Source organism: Vulpes vulpes, chromosome 15 (assembly GCF_048418805.1).
Source record: "Vulpes vulpes isolate BD-2025 chromosome 15, VulVul3, whole genome shotgun sequence".
NCBI classification, from domain to species: domain Eukaryota; kingdom Metazoa; phylum Chordata; class Mammalia; order Carnivora; family Canidae; genus Vulpes; species Vulpes vulpes.
Window position 1 is genome coordinate 72,379,789 of NC_132794.1, and position 12,570 is coordinate 72,392,358.

General features: G+C 49.7%; 1 protein-coding gene across 6 annotated transcripts in view; it reads left to right on the forward strand.

Moving 5' to 3' along the window:
* Positions 1 to 12,570, forward strand: part of CORO2B (coronin 2B) — a 132,946-nt gene that overhangs the window by 63,578 nt on the left and 56,798 nt on the right. For all 6 annotated transcript variants that reach the window (XM_072738967.1, XM_072738963.1, XM_072738964.1 and 3 more), the window contains one exon: positions 4,180 to 4,380. In XM_072738967.1, coding sequence (XP_072595068.1) covers positions 4,180 to 4,380 — 201 coding nt within the window. The remainder of the gene's footprint in view (positions 1 to 4,179; positions 4,381 to 12,570) is intronic.

Consider the following 12,570-nt stretch of genomic DNA (forward strand, 5'->3'; position numbering starts at 1 on the left):
GCCTGGCACAGGTGGATGGTCCCCACCCCATGAGGCCCGCCCTGATCCCCCTCTTCCCTGACCTCCCCTTCCCATAGCACTTCCATTCCACAGTCTGTTTGCCACTGAGCGACTGTCCGATTACTATGAACTTGTCAGGTACAGGTTTCATCTCCTCCACACTTGAAAGCAGGATCTGTGTGGGTACTTTCCTGGACACCTCTCAATAGCCTGGACCCACGGGAGCAGCAGTGGTATCTTGAATGGGACTTGCACCCACGTTATCTCATCTTGATCCTAAAAACAACCACATAAAATCAGAAATTAGGGATCTTATTTTAGAAATGGAGCGCCTGATGCTCAGAGAGGCAGAGTGTCTTTTCCAAGGTTAGCAGGAGTCGGAATGGGGAGTGGAAACCCAGGACCACAGGCTCCCGGTCCAGCACTCTGCCGTGCACTTGCTGTGGCTAGAGATGGGGTGAGGCTGCAGGCCCAGTGATGAGGACCACGATTGCCAAGGGTGCTTCCAAAGGCCTAGCTGAGCGATCCAGCCCCAGCCTACTGGCCAGTGGGGAAGACCAACCTGGGGCTTCGAAAGCCCTTGGAAAGACGCTCTCCACTTTCCCCAGGAAGCAGGCTTACATCATTCTAGGGTCTGCTGGGGCCCAAACCGAGGAGGCAGGCTCATTGGAAGAACAGGCCTGCTGAGTGTAGGCCCCATGCCTGAGAGCTGGGCTCGGGCGCCCCAGGATGCACATCCAGTTCAGAAATGCTAGCTGGGCTGGGAGAGGCACCCATGGGATATGTTCAAGAAGAATACAGGTGCGCCCACTAGGAGCCTTGACCACAAATGCCTCTTTGTCCACATGCACCCTGAGGAGAGGGGGCAGTGGGGAAATGGGGGGAGGGAAGGAAAGGCAGAGAGTGGGGCAGAGCAGAAAGGAGGAGGGGGACTGTGGGGGAAAGAGTGGAGGAGAGACGGAGGAGGAAGAGGTGAAGTCAGATGGGAAAATAATCCCAGGTATAGCCAGCACCTGTGGGCTCCACCCAGGGAGGGTTCCGGAGAGCCTGTCTGGTCAGCTGACCTGTATGTCACCAGAGCTGTGGAACTAGGCATTTCTCAGGAGGCCCATGTGGATCCCCCTGGCCATGCCAGACACAGGCTGGGGACCCCGAGGACCTGGGGTGGAGGTTGGGGGGCCGCACAGAGCCCTTCTTCCCCTGCCTCGTGTTCTGCTCTGGTAAGTGAGCATCAGGGGGTGCCGCACCTGTGCTGTGCACATCCTGGCATTGATTCCTCTGCACCCCTGGAGGTAGTGAGGCTTATTAGCCTCCCTTACATAAGAGCAGAGGTAGCACAGAGAGGTTAAGTGGTTTGCCCAAGTCACGCAGCGAGGCAGCCCCAAAGGTGGCACCACCTCTGGAGCTATGTGGCTCCCAGTCTTGTTCTTGTCCCCCTTCCCTGCACAGCCACTCATGAAATCCTCCGGTGAAGTCTGCACTGGGCAAAAATGTAGTGCTGGGGCCTTATCAACAGGCCGGGCTCAGCCCACCCCAGGTGCCAGGCCGTGGGCTGTGCTTGGAATGGGAAGAGAATTTGTCTTCCTGCTTGCCAGCTGTGGGCTAGAAAGTGGCTCCCTGAGCCTTGTGTTCTGTGTCCAGCTGTCTCTCCACCAGAGGTCTCTTAGGGGAGGGGCTGAGCCTGTTAGGGGCTAGGTGCCCAGCAGGTGTCCCCAGGGCATCCAGGACACATGTGGGCTGCCCAGGAAGAACAGAGACCAGTCTTCAGTGAGGCTCAAAGGCCCTGGGGTCACCACTTGCCATCACGGAGCTGAGACTAACTTCCTGGGAAGAGAGAGCCGGTGACACAGTGGAGACTAGTCGCTGAGGGAGAGGTGCTGGCTGTCCAGGGGCTCCGAGGAGTCTGGGGCTATGGAGTCCCACGTTGAGTCCGGCCCTCAAAGGCTCAGGCTGGCCTGGGTAGGGAGGAGGCGTGAAGGTGTTCCAGCCCGGGAATGCAGCAACAAGGAACAGGAGATGGAATTTCTTTCCTTCTCTTTCATGGGAGCTGTGGAATCTAGAATGTTCTACCTGGAAGGGACAGAACAATTTCTAGCATTCCCATATCAGACTGAATTTTTGCCATGTCTATGCTATATTTTTCATACTGTATTTTTTTTAATTGATTCATTATTTTTTAACTTAGCCTTATTAGCAGTAGTATCTGTGAAATTGTGGATTTAGCATGCAAGTTATATTATTTCTAATGCAAATTAAAATAAACACGTAGCGACTCAAATTAAACACTTCATCTCTGTACCGTGTAAGGGGATCATCCGTGACCACCTGGGGCCCCACCCTGGGCATCGCTGGTGTAATCCTGATGCAGAGTTGACACCCTGAGAGTGGAGAAGGTGCGGGTGGGGGTCCCCCTGGGGGGCAGGTGGGAAGAGGATTTGCCTGCAGGTGAGAAACCCTCCCTGAGCACCTCCTTACTGGATCTGAACTCCTTCCTTCAATGAGGAGAACTTTGCAGCTGAGCTCCCAGCTTTATTTCAATCCAATGCAAAGTTTTGTTTTCAAATCCCCAGAGTTAATGTCCTGATTCTGTGCTGCCTTTTGTCTTTCCTTCCCGTGGAAATTTCCTGTAGGGAAATAACCCTTGCCTCTTTCTGTCCCGAGATGGGGCAGGAGACAACAGGAGATTTGGCAGGAGCAGGAAGGCATTGATAACGGCAGAGTTGGGCCAAGAGCATACTCATTTACAGAGGGCTATCGAGCTCTAGCTGTATGCCAGGCCCTGGTACCTGCGTGGGGCCTGCCGTACTTGGAGGTATGTCTACCAGGAGAACACGGATTTGGGTTCCATCTGTGAGGATGACCATTTGTAGGGCTTCCCCCTAGGGGGCACCATCCTGTAGGGAAGCTGGACTCCATTGTGTGCTGCCCACCTGCTCCGGCCACCCACTCGTGCATATCTGCGTTCTCAGCTGCAGGGCACAGGACACGCATGCAGCAGGGGCCAGCTGGCTGGCTGGTTGGCTGGCTGGTTGGTTGGTTGGTTGGTTGGTTGGCTGGTTGGTTGGTTGGTTGTTGGCTGGTTGGTTGGTTGGCTGGCTGGTTGGTTGGTTGTTGGTTGATTGGTTGGTTGGTTGTTGGCTGGTTGGTTGGTTGGTTGTTGGCTGGTTGGTTGGTTGGTTGGCTGGTTGGCTGGCTGGCTGGTTAGTTGGTTGGTTGGTTGGTTGGTTAATTGGTTAGAGCTCGTGTTATCAATGGCGGGTTGAGAGGGGGGTGGGCTCTCAAAATTTAGTGCGTTTCTGTCTTACTGAGCATTTCCTGTAGGTGGGTGAAAAGCTGAATTAAAATGCTAGTCTCTGGTCCCATCCCCCAAATCCTGGGTTCAGTAGGTCTGGACTGGGACCCAGGGATCTGTATTTCTCACCAACAGTGTGAGAGGCTCAGATGATTTTGATCCAGGTAATTAATCCTCAACCCCACACTGAGAAACCTTGTTCCAAAGGGTATTTCCGGCACAGGAAAGAGTCTCAGATTTCCAGTCAGGGGACCTGTGTTCAGGGCTCTACTTATTAGCTGTGTGACCTTGGAGCAGTCACTTGAACCCTCTGTGCCTAGTGATGATGATGATGATGATGATGATGATGATGATGATGATGATAGATGGGACTATGAGATTTCTGAGGGTGCATTTGTGGATTAGAAGCTCTAGAGAGAACCAGAAGAGGGGAGGATAATGGATGGTCATTTGTCTCTTTGCACAGGTCCCCCCTCCCTCACCAACAGCAGTGTTCTTTGTCCTTGTAGACACCCAGCTGCCTCTGGACGTACAGACCTCCATACTGAATTGAGCTCAGTCTTTGATACCCAGAAGGCAGCCCATACATGTTGTTGGGCGGATGGTCTGCTCTGTCACATGGCATATCCCTGGGAAGTGAAAGGACCTTACATCTTTTCTGGAAGGTGGATGGGAGTGTGTACCAAAGGCAGGAAATGTATGAGTGCCCTCATGCGCGTCAACGCTCTTATAGGACTTACTAGGAGAGGAAGTCCTCTAGCCCAGGGCTGGGCACAGAGGTTGGGCGCTTCCTCCTCTCTCTCCACTTTCTTCCCCCCCAGTGCCCAGCCAAGGCCCTTCCCGAAGCAGTGACCTGCCTGACCCTTGTCTCTCCTGGTCCCTTACAGATGTCCTGGCGCCCACAATACCGCAGCTCCAAGTTCCGGAACGTCTACGGGAAGGTGGCCAACCGGGAGCACTGCTTCGATGGTATCCCCATCACCAAAAATGTGCATGATAACCACTTCTGTGCCGTCAACGCCCGCTTCCTGGCCATCGTCACTGAGAGTGCAGGAGGCGGCTCCTTCCTGGTCATCCCCCTGGAGCAGGTAGGACTTGCACCGCTCTGGCCGGGCAGCCGTCCCGAGCAAGGAGAAGCCCTGGCTGGTCGCTGCTGAGACTGTTGCCCCCATTTCTCTCTGTGCCCCTTGCCTTTTTACTGTGTTCGTCATGTGTCTGGTGGCTATGCCCTCCCCAGGGTTTTCCTGAGATTCACCAGAACAAATGCAGGCCAGGATCCAGGAGACCTGAGATGCGTTCCCAAAACTTCCCCAAAGATTGCTTCCCTAAAGCGCTTGGACAAGTCACTTCCCTTCGTCTACATGGTTTTCCCGTCAACACTCTGGATTGGAACATCCTATCCCTAGGTGATCTCCGGGACCGGGTCCAGCTCTGAATTCTGTGTCCTGGATGTCCTTTTGTTTTGTTTTAAAGGTTTTATTTATCGATCTGACAAGGGAGAGAGAGCGTATGAGCAGGGGGGAGGAGGAAGGGGAGAGTGAGAAGCAGACTCCCGCTGAGCAGGGAGCCCCATGAGGGGCTGGATCCTGGAGCTGACCTGAGCCAAACGCAGATGCTTAACCGACTGAGCCACCCAGGCACCCCTGGATGTCCTTTTGGTTTGGAGCTGGAAGGGATGAAGACCCAGCCATAGGCACACGGGGCATCTGCAAAAATGACACACTCATTAAAAAAAAAATTGCAAACTCTCCACTGAGAGGCTGGAAATAATTTACCTTCTCTGTCATCCCCACTTCCTAGCTAAAGGTTTTCCCCCTTCTGTGGCTGCCTTTGTGACTCTAACAAATTAAATCTGCAAAGCCTAGATCATGAAATTTTGAAGCTCTGCATTCAGGCAGAGTCCCTGGAGGCCCGTGGGAGGTCACGCGCCTCAGGGAAAGTGCTCGTTGTCAGTCTGGCTTGTTTATGGCTGAGCTCTCCCTTCCCGGCCTGACTCATCTCCACTCCCACCCTCCACCAAACCACTCAGGGGAGGAGGAGGTACGTGCGGAAGGAAGCCTTAGTTTTTGAAATCTATCATCAGTTGGTGGTGGAAGATGGATTTTTCCAGTCTCTCCTACCCACGGTGGGAGAACAGAGATTTGGGAAAGCCTTGGGCCATATCTTCTTTCCCAAGATACTGAAGACAGAGCCCGATGCACAGTCAGGTCTTAGGAGCCATGACCTGGGTGGCAGGAGGTCTGGGTTCTAGCTGGCTCTGCTACCTGCCAGCCATGTGATCTCAGGCATACCCCTTAACCCCACTGTACCTTATCTTCCCATAATGGTAAAATGAGGATGCTGAATCCTCCTCCGTCTCCATGTGCGATGTCGGCATGGAGTGGGATGGTAGACAGGGAAGCTCCTTATGAACCACGTAGCATGTTAAAGATGTTTGGGTATTTTCCTGGGAAAATCTATTAGCTCTGCTCATGGACTTGGCCTACAGATGCCCATAGCAGCTCTAACACATTTGGAAGGATTCTGAAATGTAGCTTGTCCCCCTCTCAAACCAGAGGGGTTCAGATATCTGTCTACCTTGGGGGCCAGCTAAGCTCCAGCCACAGCAGGTCCTTAGCCACGTGGGGGCGGGGGGGGTGGTCCTTACAGAGGCTCAAGCCCACTGCCGGCACCCTGCGATACTTCACTGTGTGGCTTACAAAGGTCAGTAGTCAGTACCTTGTGCTGAAAGAACAATTCATTCTGGGCGTGTTAAAGATCTAAACACTAAAAGAAAAGAGAAGGAAGAGAGAAGAAGAGAGAGAAGAAAAGCTGCAAGTATATTACAGAAAAAGAGAGTGTTTTTAAAATCATGCAACAAGGAAAGACTTTCTAAACAAGAATCCCAGAACCATAAAGGAAGTGATTAATAGGTTAAAACAAATTTTTTAAAAGGCAAAGTTTCTATACCACAGTGAGTGAGACATGTAAGGAGACTTAAAGACAAACCCCATAACCGATACAGACAAAAGATCCATGTCCAAAATAGATAAGGATTCTAGAAAAAGAAAAAAAAAAAACAGAAAACAGTAAAGGATATGAATAAGCAGTTCACAGAATATGAAAATAAGTCTTTTAGCCTACTAAAATAAGAATAGAAAATCTTTTTTTAAAAAAAGAAAAGAGGGTGGGTGCCTGGGTGGCTGTCAGTTAAGCATCTTCCTTCAGCTCAGGTCATGATTCCAGGGTTCTAGGATTGAGCCCCACATTGCGGAGCCTGCTTCTCCCTTTCCCTCTGCTCCTTCCCTCCCTGACCCCCTGTTCGTGATCACACATTCTCTCTCTTTCAAATAAATAAAAATATTTTAATAAAATAAAATAAAATAGAAAAAGATTTAAAAGAGTAGTTATCTTTGGTATTGTCCAGGGTGTGAGAGAGCAGGTGCCCAAGTACATTGTTGGTGTGTTTGATGTATTTACATCAAATTTACAGGTAACTTGGCAGTAACTGTTAACATGCAAATGCACATGTCCACTGGCCTAGCATGTCCACTTCTTAGAATCTATCCAACAGAAATATTATCGAGTATACCCCCCAAAAAGATGTTTGCAACATTTTCTTAGTACTCCTTTTTTTTTTTTAGAATTTTAAAATTTCTACAGAGATAAAATTTCTCTCTCAAATGGCTTAAAAGTTTCTAAACTCTTCTTCTCAGTTTCTGTAATGGTACCAAAGAGTTTTATATTGTCGGTAGCACTAGTCTAGAATATGATCAGATTTTGTAAACACTTCATGGACAACAGGAAAAAAGATACTCTTTTACAGAGCGTGAGGCTACATAGAGATAATGTGTATGTGGACACATTCATATATATTCAATGCATACAGAGATTTTCAACTTTATTTGTTCCTGACTTGTGATACATTGTGTTTAATTCGATTGCTAAGGACTGTAGTGATGGCTCACTCTACCAGTTGGTTTCTCTTGTTTTCTCTGAATTCAGTAGGTTTTCACTTTACATAAGTACATGATGGTTCATGCAGCACTTTTATAGTAACGAAAATTAGAAGCAACCTGCAGGTCTATTGATAAGGAAATTTGTGAATGAATGAATTAGGGACATCCACATGAAGGGAAGCTAAGCAGTCATCAAAACTAATGATGTAGGGATGCCTGTGTGGCTCAGTGGTTGAGCATCTGCCTTTGGCTCAGGTCATGATCCCGGGGTCCGAGGATTGAGTCCTGCATCAAGTTCGCCACAGGTAGCCTGCTTATCCCTCTGCCCATGTCTCTGACTCTCATTGTGTGTCTCTCATGAATAAATAAATAAAACCTTTAAAAAAAAAAAAACTGACGATGTAGAACAACTAGTTGTTCCCAAGTGCTCAGCTCAGAATCCCTTTACACTTTTTAAAAGTATGGAGGAAAAACAAATAAATAAATAAAAGTATGGAGGACACCAAAGAGCTTCTACTTAGATGGGTCCTATCTATCAATATTTGGTATATTCAAAATGAAAATGAAGGAATTTCAAAAATATCTATTTGTTAATTCATTTAAAATATGAATTTTTTTATTCCTCCCCCCTTGCAAGGGAGCCCACTTCTCCCTCTCTCCGTGTGTCTCTCAAAAATAAATAAATACAATAAAATCTTTTTAAAAAGTAAACAAAAGAAAAAAGAAAAAATGATAATTCCTATCTGTCCATCTACCCATCTAGAAAAGACTAAGCGGTATACACCTAAGGTTAAGGTTAGAGGTGCCTAGGTGGCTTAGTCAGTCATCCCACTCTTGAATTTGCCTTAGGTTATGATCTTGGGGTCGTGGGATCCAGCCCCACTTTGGGTGCCGCACTCAGCTCAGGTCCTACTTGAGATTCTCTCTCTCTTTCAAATAAATAAAAAATAAATAAAATATTTTTAAAAATAACATTAATGAACCCATTTCTGAACGCCTGGGTGGCTCAGCAGTTAAGTGTCTCCATTTAGCTCAGGGCATGATCCTGGGGTTCCCAGATGGAGTCCCACATCAGGCTTCCTGCATGGAGCCTGTTTCTCCCTCTGCTTGTGTCTCTGCCTCTCTCTCTCTCTGTGTCTCTCATGAATAAATAAATAAAATGGTTTTTTTAATGAACCCATTTCATGTTCTCCCAAGAAACATATTTTTATGAAAAATAACTATTTTCCAAAATACAAAGAATTAATGAGAAAGGCATTGTTTTGCCCCTTTGTAAATCTCTTTAAGTTAGTCTAGCTTAATAGAAGGTTTGTGTGTTACCTATGTATATATTAGATTTGTGTGTTTACTTTTGCATTCAGCCTATCCTAAATACCGTGCACACAGCTTCTGGAAACTCCACTGTACGCTCCTCAGAGAATGGCAGTGAAAAGGCAAATAATGTCCTCATATTATTTTTAAAATTGCTTCAACCCAACAGAATCCCTGAAAATCTTGGGAATCCCTAGGGATCCCCCAAACACACTTTAAGAACCACTGATGCAAGAGAGTATTTCATGAGAGAAAATTTTATGATGTATTGTTAAGTGAAACAAAAAAGCAAGATATCATTAATCCCATTAGAAAACTTGTATCTGGGTCGCCTGGGTGGCTCAGTCGGTTAAGCATCAGGACTCTTGGTTTCCGCTCAGTTCATGATCTCAGGGTCATGAGGTGGTGCCCAGAGTCCGGCTCCACACTCAGCCTAGAGTCCACTTAAGATTCTTTTCCTGCCCTTCCCCTGCTCGCGTGTGCACATGCTCTCTCACTCTTTCTCTCTCTCTCAAATAAATAAATAAATCTCTTAATAAGAAAAAAAGAGGGGCACCTGGGTGGTTCAATGGTTGAGCGTCTTGCCTTTGGCTCAGATGGTGATCCCAGGATCCTGGGATCAAGTCCCACCTCGGGCTCCCCCGCAGGGAGCCCACTTCTCCCTCTGCCCGTGTCTCTGCCTCTCTCTGTGTGTCTCTCAAAAATAAATAAATAAAATAAAATCTTTTAAAAAGGGGGGAAAAAAAGCTAATTTCTATCTGTCCATCTACCTATCTAGAAAAGACTAGGTGAGTGTACACCTAAGGTTAGTAGCGGTCATCTCTGAGTACTGGGATCATGAAGGTTCTTTCACTTTCTTCTTTTTCCATAGCTATAGCTTCTAAATTTTTTTAGGCGAACATTTAGTGTTTTGTGTCTAAGAAAAACAAACAAACAAACAATAAAAGCGCTCTGTTGGAATAAAGAAGGAGCCCCTGAGGTTTGAGAGGCTGTAGAGAAGAGCTCAGTCCAGCCCTCCATTATGTTGGTTGCAAATGTTTTCTCCCAGAGTTAAACATGCTTAAGGGCTTGCTGGAGAAAAGGGTAACAAGGCAGAGGTACCCACAGTGAGGATGAGGGTGGCAGTGTGATGGGTGAGTGAGGCGACCCTGATCTGGGGGGTTCACTTAGTTGAGGCAGGACCCAGTATCTGAGACCATGTGGACCAAGGTTCTACACCCAAAAAGTGGCTCCTTCGGAACCAGGCCAAGATGCCTGCCACCCGTCCTGCTGCGTGGGCCGAGGCTGTCAGTGTCCTGCCCACTGTGACCCCGCTGAGCCCACAGGCATGGCCCGGCTGGCCTGGGGACAGGGCTTACCAGCTCTAACAGGAAAGCCAAATTCAGAACCCTCTCATTATCTGTCAGCAGAAGAGATGAGCTGTTCCATATTGGCCAATTTCTAGAAAGAAGGTTATAGCACCTAAAAAAGCACCAGGTTCTCTTCTCTGTTTGATAGAAATCTCTCTAAATACAGTTTCCTGTGTTTTCCAGTACAAACACCGAGAGGAGTTTGGCCCTTTCTTAGTGGATTCTAATCATTGTTTTGAGCGTTAATTATGAGCTGTGGACTCATGGGGACACACTTTTGTCCCTACACCAAATGGCTCCAGGCTATTCCCCGCCCCCGCCACCCTCCCTCTCCAGCAACTGGAAGGCCACAGAACATGTCTGCTTTTGTAGTTCTTTTAAGATTTTATTTATTTACTCATAAGAGACACACAGAGAGAGAGAGGCAGAGACACAGGCAGAGGGAGAAGCAGGCTCCCTGCGGGGAGCCTAAGGGGGGACTCAATCCCAGGACCCCGGGATCATGACCTGAACCAAAGGCAGATGCTCAACCACTGAGCCACCCAGGCCTCCCTGTAGTTCTTTCCTGAACTTTATCCATCTACTCTCAGGTGTCCTCATTCCTTTCTTGCTTCTCTGAGAGGTTCGGGGCGGCATGAGAATAACGCTCCCTGAGGCCCCCCCAGACCAGTACCCCAAAGACCAAGCCTTCTGAGGGAGGCTCCAGCTGTCCCTTTGTTCGTGTTCCTTCAAAGCTGGCTTGCCTGAGATTTCAATATCTGCGATGGAAAAGTTGTCCCTTAGGTAGGAGGCTCATCCCCAACAACTGCAAACGACAGCAGTGGGGTCCAACAAAATCTGAAACGCCGTCCTCTTGGGTGGTGGGTGGAGCCATCCGCATTTTATAGTTGGGGAAACTGAGGCTGGTCAGCGCCAGAGCTGGCCCCAAAGCCAGCCTACTTCTTCCTGAACCCACGGCTGTCTGCACTGCTCACCACTCTGGTGAGCAGATACGTTGCGGCCGGCTGGCAGATCTTGAAGACGCGCATTTGTCTTCCCTGGGGCTCTTGTTCGGCTGCCGCTGTGAAGGCCAGAGCCTGTTTTTTCCTAGTTAACATTCAGCCGCCAGCTCTCTCCTCTCTGGAGTGGAATGTTAAGCTGCAGATGGGGGAGCAATCAGCACCCTGATTGCCTGGCACAGCTGGAGGGGCCTTATGAATATTCCAGAGACCAGGCATGGTGCCCAGCGGCCTGATTAACCACTTGGGCCTCCCCAGGTGCACCGCCCCTTCCCTGTTGCACTCCACCCGGGCTGCCTGCCGCCTCCAGATCCGGGCTGCAGGGAGGCCGAGGCTGGCAGCAGAGGGTCTCGCACGCTGACAGCTCCGTGGTAGCGCCCCCAGCATCTGCTAGAAGAGGCATGGAACCTGGCCTGGACATCAGGAGTCCGGGTTGTCCCCGTAACCCGGTGGTGCTCCGTCCTGGCCGCACCCTAGGATCACCTGGACAGATGTTGAGAGTCTAACCCACCTGCTGCTCCTGAATCTCATTTCAAGTCCCATGATGAAACTATAGTTACTCTCCCCATTTTACAGATAGTCATTCTCCCCATTTTAGAGATGAGGAAACAGAGGCTCGGAGAAGGTAAATTGACTCCTTCAAGGTTTCACAGCCCCAAGCTGCAGAGTTTAAACACAGAGCTCTCCCAGCAGCGGGCCTGCCCACCTTAGGGGGGTGCGTAGGCAGAGGCACGTCTAGAGGTGTGCTTTGTACTGTTACTGCTGTTGTTTGAAGGTCTCCAAGGACTTCCTTGGACATAAATTCAACCAGTACGTTGTGAGCTCTTCTGCTTTGCCAACACCATGTGTCCGTCCCTGCTGGAAGCCAGGAGAGCAGGTATTCCCTAGACTCTGTGGCAGGCTTTGTCTCTGAAGGCCTGAAGCAGCAGTTTCCGTCGGCAGGAAGGGATGGAGAGAGGTGTCCCTGGAGCAGGAAGCCAGACAAGAAGGTGTCCTTCCTGCAGTCAGCGGGCATGGACTGAGCACCCAGCCTGCTACCGGGCACTGGGGACCTGGGTTACCGGAGGCCCGGTCCCCAAGAGGGTCATCTGTGGGTGGGCCAGGCAGGGGGGAGTTCCCTGGGAGCATCCTGCCCATGGACGCCTTGCACACTGAACCCGCCCTGCAGTGTGTCAGGAAGCTTTTGAACGTGCCTATCTTAACTGCCCCCTGTCAGCTGTTCAGAACGACAGGGCAGTCTTACATTCTCTGGAAACTGGTTCTCTGGAAATCCCGGTTAATTTGTGTTCAGATTCAGCTGCATATAGTGCAAATAACTTGATTCTGGGATTGGGATGCTAGGCTTGGTCTCCAGGTGGGGGTCATTTCAACCCCCTGGTGCAAGCCCTGTGGCCTCCCCCACACCTCCCCCCCATGCCTGCCAGGACTCGGGGACTTGGTGATGGGACACGACCCCCTTGGACTTGGCTCTGGGGTGCTGTGTTCTCTTCCTCCAACCCCATCCGTGTGCCCTCTCTTGCTTTTGGTCCTGTCTTCGGTGTTCGAGGATAGGAGGTCTAACCGGGGCTGGGCACTTGCTCCCCGTCTCCCCAGCCCTGCAAGGGTGGTTGGGAGAGGCCAGCTTGAGCCAGAATGGGAGCTGCCCAAGGCATCTCAGTGAGGAGGGCAGAGCCCAAGAGGAA